Here is a 22,413-nt window from a genome sequence, read left to right as displayed (position 1 = left end):
AGCAGCCAAAAGTGGGATGAGACCGATCAAGGCAAAATAAGAAGAGTGAAAACGGTCCACAGTATCATGGTTTCTGACAACTGGTGTCTGAGTTCATATTGAATTCAAGTGTGCAATAAAGTATTTGGGTGAAACATGGAAACCTTTCTGCCAAACCGTCCTTCACTATTCAAAATCTCATGATTTATGTATACAGTGGCGTGTAAGACAAATATGTTTCATGCAGACACTAAACAAACTACTTTCAGTTTCTTTTTATAGCAACAAACACTGAGATTCCATGAATGGAGGATGTTCCCTTCATGTTGCATCTTAACACCATTTTCCACCCGCCCCCGTTCATTTGGCATCATCACATTTTAAACATTTGTGAAACATTTAAGGTGCTCCTGGTAAATTTAGTTAGAAGACCAAATTGAAAGCTATGACTGGAGATAAAGTGATATAAATAATATTTAATCCTGGCACAAAGCACAATACACCTCAAAGTGTTCACCTCCTGTTTGAAAATTAATCTGGGATGTCCTCAAATGCGTGTTTGATGAAGACACTGTGCACAAAACATGTTTTTACTTATCAAACATCAATTTTGATATTGTACAGAAATGTGTTTGCTTTCTGTTCCCTTTGAAAGCACTGGGATGATTGATTGTGTTTACATGTCATTTCCTTTGTCACCACATTATCCCATCATAAATCCGGAGCCAGGACAGAATCGTGGCATATGCACAAAAGCAGTGTCGACTTGAATAGCCCATCAAGTACGCTCTATGATTTTCCTCCCCAAAATAGAAAGACTGAGTCACACACACGCTCAAGTGATCGTGCTGTCTCTCTGCCGTTGCAGAAGGGCCTGAGAGCCACCAAGTGTACAAGCACAGGGCACAGGGCATACCACGCTGTTTGAGACTCAAGATGCGCTGCTCGCGTACCCTGCCTTACACCTTGAGAGCCTCATGCACGCCCACAGCGGACAGTCGACGGTTGATGTTGCGATAGCGACAGCGGAGAAGGTCACGGTAAGTGGAGCGCAGGTCTCGGTTAAAGAAGGCGTAGATGAAGGGGTTCATGAGGGAGTTGGCGTAGCCCAACCAGAGCAGCGTGCGCTCCAGCCAGATGGGCACACAGCTACACTCCACGCCACAGATGAAGGGCCTGGCAGTGGACAGGATGAAGAACGGCAGCCAGCACACAGCAAAGACCCCGACGATCACCCCCAGCGTTGTGGCTGCTTTCTGCTCCCGCTTGAAGATGGAGATGTTTCTGCGCTCACGGTTCAGCAGGCGGGACAAGGCGGCACATTCCTCCGCCACACCAGGTGGCTTCAGGCCCTGCATGCGCAGCGCCTCATTAGCCACCGTTTCAAGCCGTTCGCGCCGCGGAAGGTCAGTGAAGCGGTGCTTGGCGCCGCTCTTGCGAGCAGCCCTGAAGATCTTGTAGTACATGACCAGCATGACCAGCATAGGGATGTAAAAGGCTACGGCTGTGGAGTAGATGGTGTAGCCAAAGTCTTGGCTTATGAGGCACACACCGGCTGTGTGGACATTTTTGGCCCAGCCGCAGAAGGGTGGCAGGGTGATGGATGCTGACACCAGCCACACTCCCAGGATCATCTTTGCCATCAGCTGACCGTTCTGCCGGGCTGGGTAGGTGAGAGGCCGCGTGATCCCAAGATACCTGTGAGGACAGGAGACAAAAGAAGTATCAGTACTAACTCCCAGGCAGATTTTCAACACAGCAAAGCACACACTGGAGAGGTCACACGCTCTTTCTGACAGAAAGGTTTCCTGTCAGAATGGAAACCCAAACAGGTTGTGTTGGTACTACCTAAACTTTACCACACAGCAACTGAAAACTGAAAAGAAAGTTAAAAAAAAAAATGAAAATAATAAGATCACAAAGTCAAGCAGGATGTGAACCCGAGGCTCCTTGCATGCAAGTTCTATGTTTGCCCCATTCATCCATCACAACAGTCCCCTTTGCCTGCAGACTTTGTCAGTCAGGCAGAAGGTACTGTAAAGACTTTGTACAGGTTTTCTGCCAGAGAGGCTCCCTGAGAGAAAGCCTTGAAGGAAGACTTCTCCCAGTACCAGCTGAAGCTACCTTTATATTTTCCTCTAAAATACTTTAACACTGTGTCCAGTACAGTAGCTTTCATCATCTGATCATCTCTATATCAAGGCTGGATATCCGCTCACATGTAATGCACTCAGACGCTCTGCTGAAGCACAGAAATCTGCTGCCTGTCTTCATTAAGATGAAAGCGCAGAGTAGTAGCATCAAGTACATGCCCGCTCATTTCAAAGACGAACATTTCAGTGAGAGGTCACACACTCTGTCACTGCCCAGTGGGCAATTAGCTGCTTTTCTTTGGCTTTGGAGGAGCTTAGCAGGTAGAGAGGGAGCTATCAATCAAACAGGCATCTCAGTGGTTTCAAATAGCAGCTGGCAGTGTCAGAAAAATAAAGTGAGGTGTGAAAGGTTTGAGATTGTACAAAACTGGTAAAACAGCCACTATTCTCACATGATGATAAATCTGTGTGTACATCTCAGCGTGTTCTGGCTGTGTGCCCACAGCCTTCATCAGCATCACATGCGTCATTGATGAAAGCTGTGTATTTGAAACTCCGGGCTGTTTTTCTGGTTTCCACTCTTTTGTTAATCACAAGATAAAAACCTTTAGGGAGCACTGGCCAATTCGCCTCATCGTCCGTCAGTGATGCTATCAGCAGTGTGGAAATTAAATTCAGCTCAGTCAGCCTCAGTTAGGATTCTTCAATTCACATTCAGGGCTTTTACACATCATGTCTGAAAATGTTACTTTATCTTAACATATGAGCGTCAGTGTCTCTGTGCTTGTACCAAAGGCCACGGGACTGTGTAGAATCTGCACTTCTGATACATTCAGATTAAGGCATTAACACAACTTTGGTGTCAAACATGCTAAATGCCAAAATGACTCTGAAATCCATTCCTGTGCTTTTTTTTTTAAACTTTTCTGGCACACAGTAGAGCAACAAGAAGTTGTTTGCGAATACAAAATAGCACTGATCCAAATTTTCAGCTTGCCACAAGCTAACTGGTTTTAGTGTAGTGTAGACTGGCATCTCTGCTGCACACTGTAGCTTCTTAGCAACTGACACACGGTGCAAGTGGTATTGATTTAGACCAGAATTACTTGGAAAGGACAATAGGGCTACAACTGCACTGCAGGTGAACCCCCTCCCCCCTCCCAAACAGTCCGATTTTTTTTCAGCTCCTATCTGGCCTCAGACAATTCCACAGGCACCTGAGGCATGTAACCTACATGCAACTCGTATGAGAATTTGTCAGTGTTTCCATGACAACAAGTGAAACGTCCATCATTTATCTGAGACGTGTCATTATTTTGTCACCCATGGCAGCACGGGTGATGGTACAGAGGACCACGGGACATGAGAATGAAAAGAAAGACAAATACACATGGCTCGTTTTAGCCAAAAATTAAAATCACATTTGTTTGTTTCATGGCTGTAAGTAAAACTTTGTATTCCGCAGAAGCGAAATCAAAATTGAAATAAATACCATTCCTGAGGAATTTCTTAAGCCTAGACAGTAAGTCTGCTTCCTGTATACACTCAGGTGCCACACTTTATTACCATGTCCTTCTTAATGATCCCCTGGCTCGGGTTAGTTGTGCTCAGTGAATATTACATAATAACTACTGTTTATTCAACCCCAATCCCTCCAACGACTGCTCTGTCTGGTTTACAACTCTCACTTAAAATGTACTTAAGCTTTACACGGGGGACTGAACACATCCAGGCGAACACTGTCAAATAGATACAAGACAGATCCTGAGATGGGTACACTCCATGATGTGGGAATTCTCAGGAATACATAATGGATAACCAGTAATGCAACACTCCTCTCTGAAAGAATTCTTCAGTAATGAGGGTGGTTGTGGTGCTTATTTCTGGGGATGTTTGTGAGTCTGTGTGAGGTGCAGGGCAGTTTTCCACAACCTATGACTCATCTTCAGCCCTGTAGAAGGCAGAGCTGTTTTCTGATGCACTCTCATTAGATGCAAAATCCTTTCACCATCCTCTTAGAGACAAACGACTGCCAGGTTGGATAAGATAAGTGCACATTTTAACACTTCATTACATAGCTCCCTGCTTGTATATTAGCAGAATGAGTTGCTGTTGAACATCTGTGGGACCCTCCGATGCTTTTATCTTGTGTGTTTTGACACAAAGAGATTACATTTTACTGATCCCTGTGAGGCAATAACAGGGTACAGCAAAAATGAAAGGTATACCATGAGGTCTACATAGACATTCACAACCAACAAGCACAGAACCAGTCTACTAAATTAGGACACAACAGTATGCACATATGTGAATATACCAGAATAATGAAAAATAAATGGAACATGTAACATAAATCATGCAACATAAAGATTTATTAATTAATTTGAGTCAAATGCATAAATCAATGAAATCGCAGAACATTACACAAAATCCATTATATATTTAAAACCCCATGGGATACTTCACACCTCAGAGGACACACAAAGTCAATATAAAAACTAGGGGGAAAGGATTATAACCACCTCCCATAAAACAGTGTGTGCTTAACAGAAACAGTGACACACACACTGGGAGTTTAGAGGGGTTTTTTTTCATATCTCTGGAGGATTTGGGACATATCCACAGCCACAGCAGCCCTCAGGGATTACCCTGCCACAGGCAAACAGTGTGCCCGAGCTAATGGAGAATTCCATTACTTCCGCTAGGCTACCAGTATGGGGCAGAGTAAAGTGAAGTCTTTTTTGCGCTGAAAAACTGTGACTGGCGCTGGTGTTTAACAGTCGTCAGTCATCTCCAGGAGCATCTCTGAAACCTTTTAATGTCTGAGAGGGGATACACAGTGAAATATTTACCAAGCTGCACTAGGTTTGGTGGGCTGGGGTGGTAAATTTAGAACAGGTTCTCCTAAAAAGAAAGTAACAGGGACAGGGGGGAAGTCTGTCAAATTCACCCCACCCCCAGAAAATTTCCACTGGAGAATCTTCGCTCATTCATCTCACTACTGAGGCCTTTATAATTCCTATGTCATTGCACTTCAGGGCAATCCAAAATTAGCCTCTGAAAAAGTGAAGTGTTGCCCATTTTAGGGATAATACGTTTTTTGCTTCAGTCTATCTGTGTGAGTGAAGTGGGCAAAGAAATGCAGACATCGCCTGACATCAGAGCATTCCTGTTGAAGAACTGTCTCAAGTTCAGTTAGGCTGCTTTTTATCCAGCAGTCCACAGTGCGTGTAGACTGCTTTCATGCTTGGTTTGTCTTACATAAAGTGAATGAGAATGCTGAAAAAGGGGAAAATCTGAAACCAATTCCTTATACAATCTACGGTCAGTGAAAACTCTTATTGTTGCAAATCAGATATCTGCAGAATGTATATTTAAAAAAGCTTGTGAGCTTGCTTATTGATTTTACAGGTTTCTATGAATAGGTTTTGCCAGCTGGACTAACCTTAAACCTGTGTCGTTATCATCACAGAGTATTTATTCTAAGCTGCTCTGGACTGAAGAGCACCAAATCTGCCCAGTGGGAGACAACAACCGCGGTCCTCAAGGAACGCTTCAGCTCTCATTTTATATTTGAGGAACCTCCATAAGACAGAAAGCTGCTTGTCTCACAGAGAAAAGGAAAGGAATGAAGCAAATGAGCAATCCCATCTGTTTCATACTTAATTCAGCCTTACTCTTTTCAGTTCAGATGAAGAAGCACCTGCTTAGATCAGGCTCTGTTTTGTTTTCTGTCTTCTGCTCAGGTTAAGGTTAGAATGAGTGAGTAAAATAGCAGCAGTAGTTTTTTTTTTTTTTTTTTTTCTCATTTGACTTACATAAGCCAAACTGAGTCATCCCTGAACAGACATACGTCTTCCCCCAGATTTGTTGGAGGGAACTGCTAGCTTAGGTCAGACCTGTGTCAAATACTCTGTGAATAACTGTTGGCACTTATTTTAGTCTAATCGAGGATGCTTGGGAATTGGCAGAGAGTAAAAGTAAGGTAAAATTGTGTATACTTTTTTTTATTTTTACTGAGCAGTTATGAGCTTGATGTCTGTGCTGACAAACATCTAAATATTCAGTTTGTTGATGTTGAAGATGTGATAGAAGGATTTTAACCAGGTGTCAGACTTGCTTGGCTTGATATCTAACCATCCAGAAAGCTGCTAATTATTTATTAACACATATAATTACATTTTGATGACTCTAGTATCAGGGTTATAAGAAGTTGTCAGAAAGAAATGGGGTGTTCAAACTCTCCGTGGGCTCTGATACCTGATTTTCAAAGTCCTTCAAATTGTCAAAAACTTACAGTCACAAGATAAAAATACAAAGTTGCTACTTCAACAAGCATTCAAAGTACGAGCCAAGTCGGCCATTATGGTTGAATTGTGTCCCTGAAACAGAAGGAGGAAACATCACAGAAGAAGTGATTATGATCCTGTCCAAGATTGTACCAAAACACGGTGGATATTGTGCAAAGACTGGGTCAGAAAGTGAGGGCTAACATGTCCAGGCAGATCACCTTGCAGTTTTCTATGAGAACTGCCAGCGATCAAGTTTGGAAAATCTCTATAAAGGCCACATTTTGGAACGATATGAAAACCCATTTAAAGACTTCTGTAAAGAGGACAGAGAAGTCCGTGCCTTTGGTCACAGGTGGAGGAGGCCTGGAAAAGGGAACTTAAAGGAGCTATTTGTAAGTTTTGCTATTGCTACATAGCCAACATTAGCATCAACAGCTGTTTACTTACCAATCTAGAAAAGAAAATGCAAGTTCAGCATCAAACTTCATTCCTTTACTCGCCAACACCTGTCTCCAGCAGTGGAAAGCAACACCAATGTTAACTCTTGACTCCATCACTAACCAGCTCGCCCCGGCCCATATTGTCACTTTCTGATAGTGACTCACTGTAGTCTGCCCTGAAGACGCAGCGCTGCTCAGAGGACGTATTATCAAGTCAAGCAATGATCACAACCGCCTGCTCCCAGCAACAAACCACATTAGGCAGCAGAGAAAACTTACAGATAGCCCCTTTAAAGCTTAAGGATATGCAGTCATTGATGGTTGTCATTTTTCCCTCACTGTCAGCAGCTGTTGGAGATACACTGTGACTGTTAAAAATGTTTTAGTCTATGCAGCGAGGCCTACATGACAAGGGGGACTAAAATGAATGGTGTGGTACGTTAAGCATGAATTACATGATTCACAGCAGTCAGCTTGTTTCAAGCTTTGTTCTTCAGAGCCAACTCATAGGACTTAATAGTGTTTGGCTGTTGGTTAACATTCAAATTATACTATATAGTATTTTCTTTATTGTTGTTAAATGTGAGAGGTTAAATGTTAGAGATTCATGTCCTATTTCTCTTTATGTCAAAGAATATACGCTGCTTACATTAGGTAAGCTTTTTTTTAAACAGAATCATTGTGTACTTGAAAGACACACCTAGCTTCACAAAGTGCATCCACTCATCTGACTTTCAGTCCTTACACCTTTATGATGTCTGTTTTACTTCCTCCTAATTGTTGTAAAGCGTTAGTGTGGATATTTTATGGCCTTCACAGCACAGCACACCACCTGTCCCTATCTGTGGTTTAATGGCTCTCACAGCAATAGGGATGATGGGCAGCTATTAGTGCAACAGTGATAAATGGATTCCCCCTCCAACAGTCAGCGTGTCCATCCCTGCCGGAGCTTAGTGTCCTTGGACAACAAAGCAAATACCCTACAGGCTCTGCAGAATAGATGAGAGCAGCGCAGAGAATAGGGTAATAGACTCAAAGAGATACAGCAACTAAAAAACCTTGCATAAACTCAGCAGCACAACAAAGCAATTACTGCGTTTCTAATTCAGTAAAACCACAGATAATGACTGTGCATTACACTCACAGTTAGAGGTGCAGAAGAAACTCCAAGGAAAACACACAGCAAGGTGACTTAAGGATGGGGTACTCTCAGAATAACATGTTGTCTAACCACATGTGAAGGCATTTAAAAGGAGTCCCATGATAATGAAGAGTGACACGCAGCAATGATTTAAATAGGAATAGACAGTACACACTTTTGGACAATCTTTCTTTAGGTTCGTTTGTACATTGTAAACATTGTAAATTAACAGAGATACATTTGTTGTGTGACAAATGTAAAGAGAAGTTCGAACCTTGTTTAGTTTCTCATCTCAACACAGTATGATTTTGTTGTAGGGATAATTCCAACATTTGGGAAATTTGCTAATTTGCTTTCTTGCCAAGTGAGATGACAAGATTGACACAACATTCATTCCTGTACATTAAATATGAAGCTGTAGGCAGCAGCTGGACAGGAAACACAGGGAAACAGCTACATTGGCTCTGTTCAAAGGTAATAAAATCCACATAGCACTTCTAAATCATAAAAAAAACAACACACTGTGGAGTCTTTATAGTGGAGACTCCAGGAAGTTACTGCACCAGGCCAAGAAATAATCGTTTTTTACGCTTTGGTTTGGTGCAGGTACAGATTTTGTTACCTTTGGACTACCATTACTATGTCTTGTGACAAAATGTAAATTCTTAACAAGCTAAATTTTCCAGCTTTAACCTTTTTTTTTGTCAAACTTCTATTTTCAAGGTTGAAAATGAACTTATTTGCTCAATATTAATAGGCTGTTTAGTCATATGAACTCTTCCTGTCTTAATGCTGTTGCAAGCTGCTTCTGTTTCTGCTCAGAACAGCTATCACTGCTGCATCACAAGCTGAAACACTCTATCTTGCCTTTATCTACACATAGTAGACAGTAGCAGTGTGCACAACTTCAAAATACTCAAGCAATGTATCGGGTGCACGGCCATTTCAATCTAAACAGAGCAAACAGACTGCCAGCACTCACATATAAATAGTCTTCTCGTTTAATGTGGGGCAAAGAGCAAACGTGTTTCACCTATCATAAACAATAGTTGTGGATGTGACAATTTATATCAATAGGTGAGGTTTTCTACATATGACTATACTGCATTTTAAAGCTGAGTATAGCATGTGTATTTCATTTTAAGTTGACGGGGGAAAAAAAGGAAAAAAACAAAAGCAATTTTCATCAGATTATTTAACATTCTTCCCTTTTCGGTTGACCTTTCAGACGTACTGTCCCACCAGGCTCTGACAGCATTATCTGATCCTGGACTCTCACTGGTGTTTTGACCTCTTCACTCTGATAATATCAGCATCAGAGAGATTCGCTCAGCTCCTCTCACTCTGCTCAAGATACTTGGATAGCACTCACACATATTTGAGCTATCCATCATAAACTGGACACCAGTGTTATCTGTGGCTGCACTCATTACCAAGTGTTTTCTACTGGCCCAGCATGAGATGGATGTGTGATTTGACGATGCAGCTGCTTTGAATAAACTGAACTGAACTGAACAGAATCATTGAAATGCATGAATCATGACAATAACACTTCTCTGACTAAAGAAGGAAGCGGTTATGCTGTAAAATATTTGGTTATGGTTGACAACAAGGCATACATATATACACACTATATATGGTATTCATTATCTTTAACTGTGCATGATACTTCAAACAATCAAGCAATTTTCTTTGTCTCTGACAATCCTATCTCCTAGAAATGACATTTATATTTTCCTAAACTGTTCTCATAACTTCTGTCTGGATTATGTTCAGAGGGAACTTTTTTTTTTTTGACTGAATGACGCACTACATACAGTATATCTATCTATATCGGTCGGGAAACAAAAGAAAAAAATTGTCATGTTCAGTATCAATATCTTGCGACTTGCCAGATATGTCTCAACCAAAATGTGCAGTATTTGTTGTTGCAAATTAGATGTATGATATTATAATTTCTAGAAGACAGGCTTGTTCTGAACGAGTTAAAGCGAATGTTAAAGAAAGGGCTGAGGACTCCCAAGCACGCCAACACCCAGGACATTAACTTTAGTCATCATCGACGGTTACTGCCAAATTATTAACTTAAAACTGTTTCATCCAGTGTCTGGTTTTATGCCAACTTATTTTATTTGGTGCCACAAATGGTTGCTGACATTTATTCTCCTGTTGGTCTCTCTTGGTTGAATGCCCAGACTGCCATTAGTTGTTGTTTAGTCCTCGTTCATAAATTCGCAGATGGTCTTCTACTGTTTCTTGTAGTTAATATTCTGGAGCCAAGGCAAATTGGTCCCAACCTTAATTTCCATGGTCTCACCTATAAATAATTATTATGTAAGCAAAACAATGAGGTTAACACAAAATTTACATATGTATGACTACAAAGAGGCTTTTTTTTTTTTTTGACCTGCACTGTGAGGAGCTTCTCAGTCAACAAAAACTTGTATTGATGCCTTGTGTCTCTGGCCTTTGGGATGGTGTAGCCCTACGGGTGTAGCGTGTGGTGTGCACAGTTTCCTGGATCTGAGCCACAGTGTTTTCAGCAGGGATGAGAGTAGCTAAGAAAAAAAAGATTTCTCTGTCAAACCACAGTCTACATTAGTAAATGCACCTTCTCGTCACATTATTGGCTTTCACATTGTGAATGGATTTTTTCCCCCTGCTTGTTGTGCATTTAGTCAGTTCTTTAATGGACTTCCATTATGGTGGCAGCCATGTTGACCAGATTTGTGATGCAGCTACAATGCCTCTCCAGAGCTTTCTCTGTTCCAAGAAAATTAAATTTGCACATGTACAGTACGTACATCCCATGATCCCATTGGCCCAGTGGGACGTTGTTAGAAAGAATCTTTCATTCATGGCACTTGAAGTGCTATTACTGACCTGACCACCATTATGTACATTTACTTTGGGCAGCGACCCTCTAACAGCGCCAAAGCTGCCGGCTCATTCAGTGAGACCCCAATACACTCTCTCACATATTAATGAATATGTTAACTCCCTCTTCATTATTTTACAATGACTGTAAAAGTCTATTAGTGGAAGGTAATAAGTATGTGCCAGTGAGTCCGTCTTCCTCTCCTTTTCCTGTCATGATGATGTGAGAAAGCCAGTTTGAAGAGCCACCTCACCCCCACCACCCCCACACACACGCCCCCACCTCGCCAATCTTTGTCACCTTCCCTTTGGTTCTGTCCGAGTGTCTTTCAAAGGACACCTCGAAAACTAAATAAGCTCAGAGGAAAGTCTCAGATGTGGGGGAGGAATCTCATTCTTCACTTCCTCCTGTTTTTCTTCTGACCTTTTAGAAAAAAAACGTTGAACAATTTTAGTTTCCAAGGATACCTCAGGCAGCTCCTCTTTTGAGCCGACTCACTTTCTTCCAGTTTGGCATGTAGCCAGCAGTTAGTATAGCTGAAGTAGCTGCACAGCCCATTATATGTCATCATTTCGTGGCTCGGCAAATGGAAAAGGACAGTGAGGAGGAGTTGTATCTAACTTGTTCCTGAGTCAGTAGACACCACCATGTAACATAACAGCAGCAGTTGAGGACTGTGCTGTTTTCCACCTCCTATTCTCGTACTGACCTTTTATTTTCAGGACATTAAAATATCACAGACCTCTTATTAAAAAAAAACATACCTGTATTAATTTAAGATGAAAAAGATGCTCTGAAGGCTGGCATTCAGTATAAACAATATTTTCAATTTCGTATCTCCCCTGTCCCTTTTGTATTAAGAGGAAAAACAAAACAACAATCCTGAAAAAACAGACTAAAATCCCTGAATCATTCATATTCAAGCTCATCTCATCATAAAGTGACACCAGGAGGCCCAACAGCATTAGCATTAGAATTGAATGAAACAAAAATACAAAATCCTAATTCACATTAGGACACACTAATCAGTGGCCATATATTGAATTCTTATCTGCCTCACACAGGATGATGAATGAAAACATGTTCAGTTCACAAATTTCCACTATAATTAAATGCAATCATCAACCAACCCTCAGCTACAATACATCTCTTCCAACTTTCAAACTGTTTGTAGTCTCATTATTCCTGATTGAAGTGTATTTTTCCAAACATAGACTAAGAAAGATGAAATATCTAAGGAATTCGCTCCAGGAGCCCAAAAAATAAAGTATCACCCAGTACCAAGTATTATTGCAAAGCATATCTTCTGAGCCTCTCTTCAAAAGGCAGATACAACATGACATTATAAGAAATGATTGACAAATTCCAAAGGGAAAAAATGTCATTCATCTGCTTCAATAATGCATCAAATCTTCAACATTTTTCTACACTCATATTCTAAATACCTTTCCTTTATTCCTTTTTAAGTCTTATGTGAAGGACTTTGAATTGCCTTGTTGTTGAAGGATGCTACACAAATAAACTTGCCTTGCCTGAGGCCTCTCCCAATAGACTTTCTTACACAGAACAGCAGTTGTGTTTAACATCGTTGACAAAGGCATCAAACACCATCAGAGAGGCAGATGAGTACAGATGTTCTCTGTCACTGAAATTACATGTTCATTTCATTTCATGTTAGTCTTCAAGCAGATGTTGTGTGTGTGTGTGTGTGTGTGTGTGTGTGTGTGTGTGTGTGTGTCATTTTAATGGAAAACATGCACCTGATAAATTAATCAGTTAAGTTGTATTCTGTAAAGAAACATTTAGATAAAACAAATGAGAAACGTTTACAAAGGGAATATCTTATGTTCAGCTATGCCAGAATAATAATTCAAGCAAAAAGTAAGGTGACTTCTTTTTCACAAGAAGAAAATTAAGTGAATGTAATTTGACTTTGCGGCAGATGACATACATCAGAGCTGCAGATATGGAGGTGGAATCTATGTTCTTGTCTGAGCAGTGCGCACCAACCTGAGGAAACTATGACTGATGACAGGAATATTCATTACCAGAGCAATTTTATTGCTGTTTATCTCGCCTGTGAGCAGTGAGACGGAGAAAATAATTCTCAATTATTCAGCCTCTGCCTACTGGAATAAAAACAGTTTTAAATGTACAGGATTACATTTGTACATTGCCAGGGTTCATCTCAACAAGGCTAATTTGAAAGATAGACAGGCAAAATACCATTATAGGTGAGCAAACACAGCTGTGCCAACAAGGTAATAATACTGATAATACTGATCCAGGGAAGTGAAGGTCACTTTTGTGTTGCAAAAGCAGCGCACATAATGATGGGTACAAAACTGTCAATCTAGACACAATACTCAACAGTGCAATGCTTTAACAAGTACAAAAGAAATAGAGGTGTTTAATTCTTAACTGTTACAGTATATTTGGTCTATTGCAGAATAAATATCACTTGCCTAGTGTCCATTAAAATCACAGAACCATTCATCTGTGTCTATACGCCAAGTTCTGATCAAGGGAAAATCATCAGCTGTGTCCGAATTCAGGGGTTGCATCCTTTGGGGGAAGCAGTCTACGAAGGTGTTTAGCAGGTTTACTAGTTTAGTTTGGTTTTGATTTTTTAAAAATGCTTGGTTTTAGTTTAGTTTTATTAGTTTCGATGTTTGTTTTAGTTTCTTTGTAATATGGGCTTCTAGTCCCTAGTCACTAATTGTAGGTGCTGCAGCTCTATGGCACATCATTGCAGTTAAAACTACCAGGCTTCTGTATGAAATAAACTGACAAAGATGAAAAGACAGTTTTAGAATTTTATTTATAGCTAGTTTAGTAAACACACAATACAGTTTCAGTTATTTATCTTTTTATTTTATAAAGCCCTATTTTTTTTTTCAGTTAAAAAAAAAATTCACGTCAAGTTTTTGTTATTTTGTTAGTTTTAGTCAACGATAATAACCTTGCAATGGAGGATTTTCATCCTTACCATTGCATCGCAAAGCTTGGCTCCTGTCACCTAGCGACTTTTTTTCACAAAAAGAGGTTTTAAGGCCTGTGGTTTTAACAGCTGTACCGTTATTGAACTGGGCAGAAACCCAATATTTACTCTGGGTCGCGAAGGATCCACCCCTTGGATCTTTCGTTGCCCAGGAAAAGAAGGGCCCATTTCTTGGCCACATTTGAATGGGACAGCCTAGTCACGCTGCTGCGACACAATCAGTCTACAAATACAGCGTCCGAAGGACACAGCTATCCATCCTTCACATGCGCTACAGCACATTGAGTTACAGTGGGCCACGAGTTTAACTCAAAAGTTGGACCATGAGCAGTTTTAATAAAGATAAGAGATGGCAAACGTTTATGGCGACAAACTCACAGAGACGTGAGGAAAGCGGAGGGAGACTAGAGGAAAATAACAGCAGGAGCTGAACACAAACACACTTGAACTTGACCTTTGGGGTGGCAAAGAGAGACAGTAAATATAGCACAAACTCCGGTGTCTCACTGGGCCATGTACATCCTCACAAACACACACACACACACACACACACACCCACACAATCCCTACCCAGCACTGCCAAACTGCTCTGAATGCCTATCAGCTACTTTAAACTCAACATGTATCATATGCTACAGTGTTGTTTAACAGCTAAACTGACCAACAGACCAGTGTCCCCAAAAACTTTTAGGATGCTTCTACAACAGACAAAAACAAATTCTCCAACAAGTCTCTCTAACGGCATCTAATATCTACAGCTGTCATGGAATTGCAGATGTTCAGATTTCCATTTTTTTGCAGGTATGACTCCATCAAACGCTGGACAACAGCGACTAGTGGATCTTGCGGTGAGATTGGTTTTGTCAGATGTTGTTCCCAGGGTCAAGAATGAACTTTCCTCTTCTCTGTATGTCACATACACAGACACAGTCATTTGAAAAAAAGTTCTGGGCTGCATACAGCGCAATGACCCAGTTAGTAGTCAGTTCCGGGGTTCAGTGTCTTGCTCAAGGGCGGTTTGGCAGTGATGGGGGTGCCATAACTCAATTTGCTATTTCACAGCTGGAATACAAACTCGGTTCAGTGCTGGGAGTCAAATCATTGACTTCTAAACATCAAAATTCAGCTACAAAGTCACATTGAACATTTCCATCATGCAGGGCTCTTAGATAATGAGTTTAGTATTAAATGACAACTACAATAGATTGATGCAGAGCAGTGAACATATATGAGGATGAATTAATGCCTTTGGTAGCATTACAGAATAAGCTCAACCAGAGGCCCCTATAGTTTATGCTCCCTCTAAACATGGATGCACATAAATACATGAGATTGGTCACTAGTTTGAACAGTAATCAGTAAATTTGAATAGGATCATTCATACTGGCTGATTCCACAGACCTTATAAATATTCAGTTATTGTGCACAAACGAGCTGAATGCCAAAACTTGTTGCATAGTTATTCTGCATAAGTAACACTATGCAAAATGTTCAAAACATATTATCTGCAATCCACAGCGTGATGTGCGTTTGTGTTTGTTTGCAGTCTCACGGCTCCATCAACAGGAAGCCCATTATCTCACCACTTGGTGAATGTTCGCTGGCCCTTTGTTCGATCTTGATGAGTAATAGACCCCACCTTTGTTATGCCAAAACACAAAGCATGATTTATGCCACAGTAAAGTCACGCAGCACTTTGCCCTTTTCTTCTTCCTGTCCCCAGAGATCGCTAGGTAAATATGGTGAGAAGCTGGGAATAGCAACATAAAACTCTCTCTGTGGAGGGGTTACTCTTTCATCATCCTCCATGTCAAATCGCAAAGGAGAGTGCGACATACCAATACTGCTGCTGACGTATAAAAACAGGGTGGGGATCCACAGCTTTTCAGGAGTGAAGGGTTTCTAACAGTTTTCATCAAGCCTATGTTCATAAAACTTCCTCAAAATATCAATAATTGTGTATAATTTCACTTCAAGGAGGTAAAACAGAAACATCAAATTTGAGTCAGATGGTTTTTACCCAACAAGGCTTAATTCTCATTTGTGAAATCACTCTGGCTGCATATTTTCATTCCAGTCTGTGATCCGTCAATACATTGCTACAATTCAAATATGATGCAGAGCTGGATCTGATTCAAGAGCTCACTGATTAGTTATGTAGGCAAATCTGATTTAAGTGGCTCCTGACAAGGTCAACCGATAAATCAAAGACATAAATCAAATCACAGAGCACGGGATCTGTGAGTGAAGCGTGAATCTCTGTGCTGTTTAAACTCATGTAGCAGTTTCAAATATTATTTTTATTACAAATTCCAACCAAGTCCCAGAAAAACTATGCTGTTGAATGGGATGTTTACTATGACTAGAGGTCCTTGGCAACACCGCTATCACGGCTCATGATAACCCAGCCGTGCTAGTGGTTTGGCTTTATGGCAAGGTTGGTCAGTCCGTCACCACTGATTCAGACTGAGATATCTCAAAAACTGTTGCTATAACTACAAATAATAATAATAATATTATACCAGCCAAACATCGGCATGTTACATTGTCATTCTTAGCATGTTGGCATGCTAACAATAGCGTTTCGCTCAAACCACTGGTTTAAGTGCAACCTCAGTGGGCCGTTAGTGTAGCTATAGACTATTAGTCTTGATTTCTTCCTCTTCTTCTTGTTCTGTGTATCAGATCGCTTTCAGTTTAATGCTGCATTTCTGCCCCTTCTTGCAAATTAGGAGGATCTCTTCACAGAGAACAAAGTGAGAATGCAATTGTAAGAGTGAGGACAAGGGTGGAGTAAAGACAAAAAGACAAAGGGGGTTGTTGATAACCACATTATGTACGATATGCACTGTGGTTTAGTCACCTCTGCCTCTTATATACAGATGCACATTGTGCATTTGTATATGTTCTTGGAAATGGCTTTTTTTTCTCTTTATTTACATTTCACATGTCAACAGTAGGTACAGACTACTAAATCTACTAAATATGGAAACCTACACATGCTGTGAATGCAGCATACCATGATGGACCCATGCTGCATCGGCTGTAGATGTCATAGATTTGATAACAAGCCAGAATTTAAAATATTTGTTTTTCTAATGAACCAATGACAAGCCCTCAGATTACAGATGCTTACACCACACAGGATAAATTGCTCCAAACTCCCAAGTAAGTAACCTATAAACCTATACAACAACTGTGACATCATGACTCTGAGTACCAATACTGTGGTAAAAGTAAAGATTCACAGACAAACAACAATCAGCTGCCATCACATTGCTCTCCTCCTTTTGATTTGACAGACATTTCATCCTCCTTAAGGTCGATTCCCACACACACACCACCCTCTCTGATCACATGATCAGTGGACAATTTGTTTCTCACTTCATGTGCTTCAGTACTAAAAGTCAAACAGACAGTCAAACAGGGTGGAAACAGATCTGCGGTTGATAGTAGAAGCAGCGCTTATCAATGATTAACTTGCCAAAAGCCTTCACACAGCATTTTCATTTAATGGTGCTCTGAAATATTTTCATTGATGGCAGTTTTGCTCTAGAAGAAGTGTTGTTTACAGGCTATGGGCAGTGATAGATTTTAAATTTAAATGTTGTTTGCTCTGTAAAGATGAGAGTGGTTTGTCTTCTCAGTATGAAAAAGTTGTTGTGGCTTGTAACATTAAAAACGTCCCTTGTGGTTTCTAAAACCTCTGAAATGTAGGACTATCTGTAAACTGGTTGTGATCATAGGATTTAAGAATTCAGTGTAACATCCTATTTAGTATGGAAGCACACTTTCTGTCCCGATTTAGCATTCCTTCACAAGCATGAACTGCCTTTGATCTGGTCGCGCTGGCCTAGCTGGATGCGTCCAATCCTCCACGTTTCGGCAAGGTGGCCGACAAGTGGTAAGTGAATGGAGCCTGAGAGAGAGTGAGGCTCAGGCGTCACATCACATTACCTGAGGATGCATCAGCTAGGTCAAGTCATCTGTGTCTGCTGCGGGTGGATGTTCCCCAGCTGCACTAAGCAAGCACCGTCTCTCCTGGGACGAACTTAGGCGCTGACCTCACAAAAATATTATCAGATGTGGAGAACAGGTCGATGCGGGAGCAGTGTGTGAACTTGGCTCATCAGTGACACACGAGTTGGCAGAAAGGATGTGAAGGCTGCTGCTAATCCCGCTGACATCTATGGGCCCTAGCTAGCGTGATTTCCTCCCTCAAATCCCCTGCAGGAGCTTACGGGTGTGATCACACCTACACTGTATTTCCTTCAGTCTGACTGGTGGAAAAGTTTACTTTACTGCAGCTATGTGATATTTTTTTCTTGACCTATATTCCATCCATCTTCCACAAGTTCCCAGATAGTTAAGCCAGGCTATATTTGATTTGCAAATTTAACCAGCGTCTGCCTCTTGCTCCTCTATTCCTCAAGCATGATCTTTTCTTAGACGTCTGAGGAGCTACAGGAAAAGGACCACCCTCTCTTCCCACTGTTGTGAATAAATCATTCATATTTGACTTCTGAATTATTGAACATACAACATATTACTCTCAGTGAAGGTAAAAACCGACTGTAGCCAAAAGAGATACCAACTTTACAGGGAAGTGGACACGAAAGCGGCTAAGCCTTTGCTGAAAGTGCATGCTTGGATAGCAGACTGGCATTAGTTCAGACTGGCCTTGGGTATATAACTTCTTTTTTATTCCTTTTTTTTTTTTTTTGCTGTGACTGGATCAATGCTGTGGTGTGTTGTCTTCAGTTTGCAGCATTGCATCTCCACCTAAAGAGGCTGGAGGTGATGAATGGGTACTCATCCATAAGCGCAGCTTTCACAGCCTGCAGTTACTTTGACATGACCTAGGCATGATCCCAATAGCTTCCTGTTATTGTGTGAGAACGGCTACTGAACCAAGCCTCATAAGGGAAGAAATTGCTATAGTAGGTGACTTTTTCAAGCATATTGCAGGGGAAAAAGAGGTAATAGGTTGGAAATTCAGATTTGGAATTAATATAAAATTAGTCTGTTTGTTATTTAAATTAAATTTTATTAAAAAAGTTGAAAGGTAATTTCTTATATCCATGAGCTTCATAATACATATATTGGAGGTGAGTACAAAGATGATATAGTGTTTTAGGCCATTTTGGGAAATGCTGTGAATCGCTGATGTTTAGAGGCAATATTGAATTTATATATGATCTTTGCATTCATGAGACAAAGTCCTTTGATTTACTGGGTGTTTATTCTGCTAAATTATATAAAAGTAACCAAACCAAATGTATCTTTCTGCATATTCTATCCATTAACAATTTCTGCATTGATTTTCATGATATACACTGATACCGTGAAGTAAAATTACATATATCATGACTAAGAATTTCATTCATGTCACCCACCTCTAATACTAAGTTACAGATGGTATTGACTGCCCTAATCTACCGATGATTGTATATGTTAATATGGGAAGATTAATTCTGCTTCAACCCCCTTAACCAAAGTTAGAATATTATTTCCCCACACTGTTTCCTGTGACAAGAAATATGCCTTTTTACAACATGATGTGGAAATCAAAAGGTAGTTGTAGTTGTTGATTAATCTTGTGTTAAGGTGGATGGTGAACGTCAGAGATAGTCTAATCCACCGGGATGACAGCAGTCTCTCTGAGAGCATCCATGTCAGGCCTGTCAGGTCCCTGCAGGATCATAAATCCTTTTGCCTCACACACTAGGGACCTTTCCTCTAGTGCCATCCTGTCCATATAGCGTCCCCCCTGAAAATCTAAAAGAGCTCCGAGAGACGAACAGCATCCCTCTTGGCAGTAGACTTTGTCTTCAGGGAGTGTGTAACCCGACAAACACACCTGTTCAGTCCTCATTTGCAGCACTTACTCCTCTTCAGCTTCATTTTGCAAAGCATGTCCTTGGGAATCCTGGATGGCAGTGAGAGAGAGCCCTAATTACAGCTAATCATGTGTCTAATTGGCAATTCCCACCCTAATGAATTATCTCTTTGATTCCCATTGTGAATCATATGCCAAACACACTCTGCATTGTTTAATTAAAATGAGCCTGTTTTCATGGAGATTAGTGAAAACAGTTGACAGAACTGCCGTACAGCTTGTGTGCGGATGAAAAATAATCCCAAACTGACATCACCTCATTTTAAATTCTCAGTATAATCTTGTGCCCGGCAAAAGGCAGAGGGGCTCTGCGAGAGCGGTGTGGTTTGGTGGGTGTGCACACTTTGATTTCACAGTAACACATTCAATCATCCTCCACTCTATCTTTTCAGACATGCTCGCTCACAGGCGAGTCCATTTGTACTTTCCGAGTACATACTATGAGCAATTCACATCTCTAACCTCAGACAATGGCTGTGACACCTGACTGAGCTGCTTTCTCACACTTCCACTTATCCTCCACTGGATGACAAAGAGAGCTTTCACACACTGACACTGCTTATTTCTACCCAGGTCTATGTATATTCGCTCGGGTTACGGTGGAAATAATGTAATTCTATAGAAGCATGTCGCAGAATGATGTGTAGCTGGTTCCATACGGGTGGCCAGCACATGACCTCAGCGAGGAGAGTGAGGGGCCACAGATGACACACTAATCAGAATTACTGCCCATCCATCTTCAGTAATCATTGCGACCTCTGTGACCTCTAACCTTACCTCTGAAGGATTTCTTTGCCTCTACCTAACTAATCTGGTTACCTCCTATCCAACCAGCCCAAAACACAGTCACACCTCTGTCAGCGTTACCACAGCTGACCGGAGCAATCACACTGTATCGCAGCACAATATCTGTATCTCCCATTAGCTCCTCAAGCATCAACCACTGAAGTCTGTCTTGCTCAGCATGAAACATGCATGAATCTGGGTGCTACACCTGATTGACAAGGAAGGAAATAATCAGATCAATACAACATTGGGCTTTTCTTCATTAATGTCACTGAGCCAGAGCAGTGACACCAGTCACTTGACCTTTATTTCATCGTGGATTACAGTGGGAGCAGTGGATGTGTCTCATTTGTCACAAGCTATCAGGCTCAGCTCTGGCTTTATAAGCAGAGACTCCCAAGAGCTGCAAGATGCAGAGTGGATCTTGATGAATGTTGATTGGTGGGGATGAGTGCTCAAGCTCAGCTTCCCCTATTTTAAATGTAGAATTTAAAGCAACTCACTGTGGGCCCGATGGGAACTAACTTTCGTGAATCATTTTGGAACAGAGTTTTGATGCCAAACACCAGGGTGACAAACCTCATATTTAGTGAGACAGAAAAAAAAAACTGTAGTTAAATGAGCTGCTGCACTGTGTTTAAAATGAATTCCAGCAGCTTCAGATTTGATTTTATTGTTCTGGGGCCGTAATAACAGAGGGCAGGTGCGACCTATGTGCCCCTAACAGAAATGTAGGGCCATGTTAAATCATCTATCAAAGTCACAGCAGCTGTAAGGTCGGTGGGCGCTGATCCTAAATGCGTAAAGGAAACACTGCCCATGGTCCGCTCAAGCAAATTAATTAAGCATGCTATAAATTAATCACAGTCTGCTTATTAATTTTCTGGCTCAGCGGCTTTATATTCAGAGGAACAGTTGATCTGGAATAAGGCATTTAAAAGACTTCCTCTGGTGCAAAAACGCCCATTTATTCCATGCGTTTAGATTACAATTCATTACTTCATTTGACACTTTAACTGTTCCTTCCCTCAGAGTAGTTAAGTGGTTCAGAGCAGTTTATAAGAGGCCACGTATTTGTGGTCTCCGTGTCATTTTATACTGCATGAGTTATGTTGGTGCCTTTGCAAAATGAGCAGCGCTCAGTATCGGAGCAGCTCCGGTGCAGCTGCTAACTTTCGAAACTCACCTATCCACGCTGATCACGCACAGGGTCATGATGGAAGCAGTGCAGCACATAACATCCATGCCGATGAAGATGTTGCAAAACGTGTCCCCAAAAAGCCACTTGCCCCCGGTGAGGTCTGTCACTATGACAAACGGCATCACAACTATGGCCACTGATAGGTCCGCCACTGCGAGGGACACCAGCAGGTAGTTTGAAGGTTGCCTCAGTTTCTTCACCACGCACACTGCGATCACCACCAGCGTGTTCCCCATGACTGTGACCGCCGTGATGATAGCCAGCATCACCCCGATGATGATCTTCTCCGGGCGCCCGAAATCCTGCAGCTGCTCCCCGCACGACACGTTCCACATGGGTGTGGGACTAGTGGTGACGAGGGGGTTGTTGAGAAGCTGCAGAGTGCCATTGATAACTTCGGAAAGAGTGACCCCAATTCCCGAAGTATTGAACATCACGACAACGATATCCCGGCAGGAATGGAAGGGACGCCTCGCCAGTGCACTCCAATTACGCGCATATTTGGATACATGTAACCTGCTCTCGGCTCCTGTCCAGCGGTTCTAGATTGAGGCTATTGCAGCTGCACCACATCAGAGCTGCCAACAACTCAGAGGGCTTCTTGACTGGTTTCCGTTCAAGAATCATCCGTCTGCAAGAAGTGCTATATGTGTGTGGGGTCCATCTCCAGAGGGTAAAATAACTTCTGCTCCAAAACTATGAA

The 22,413-nt window shown here is 41.4% G+C and overlaps 1 protein-coding gene across 1 annotated transcript; it reads right to left on the bottom strand.

The window, feature by feature from the left end:
• Positions 1–615: 615 nt before the first annotated feature.
• Positions 616–22,144, bottom strand: LOC111227398 (5-hydroxytryptamine receptor 7-like). Its single transcript, XM_022752850.1, has 2 exons — positions 21,696–22,144; positions 616–1,677 (listed from the first exon to the last, which is right to left on the bottom strand). The coding sequence occupies exons 1-2, from the start codon at positions 22,142–22,144 to the stop codon at positions 939–941; spliced, it is 1,188 nt and encodes a 395-aa protein (XP_022608571.1). The 3' UTR covers positions 616–938.
• Positions 22,145–22,413: the final 269 nt, after the last annotated feature.

Source organism: Seriola dumerili, unplaced genomic scaffold, assembly GCF_002260705.1.
Source record: "Seriola dumerili isolate Sdu_G_001 unplaced genomic scaffold, Sdu_1.0 BDQW01000017.1, whole genome shotgun sequence".
NCBI lineage: Eukaryota > Metazoa > Chordata > Actinopteri > Carangiformes > Carangidae > Seriola > Seriola dumerili.
This window is presented reverse-complemented; position numbering and strand designations above follow the sequence as displayed.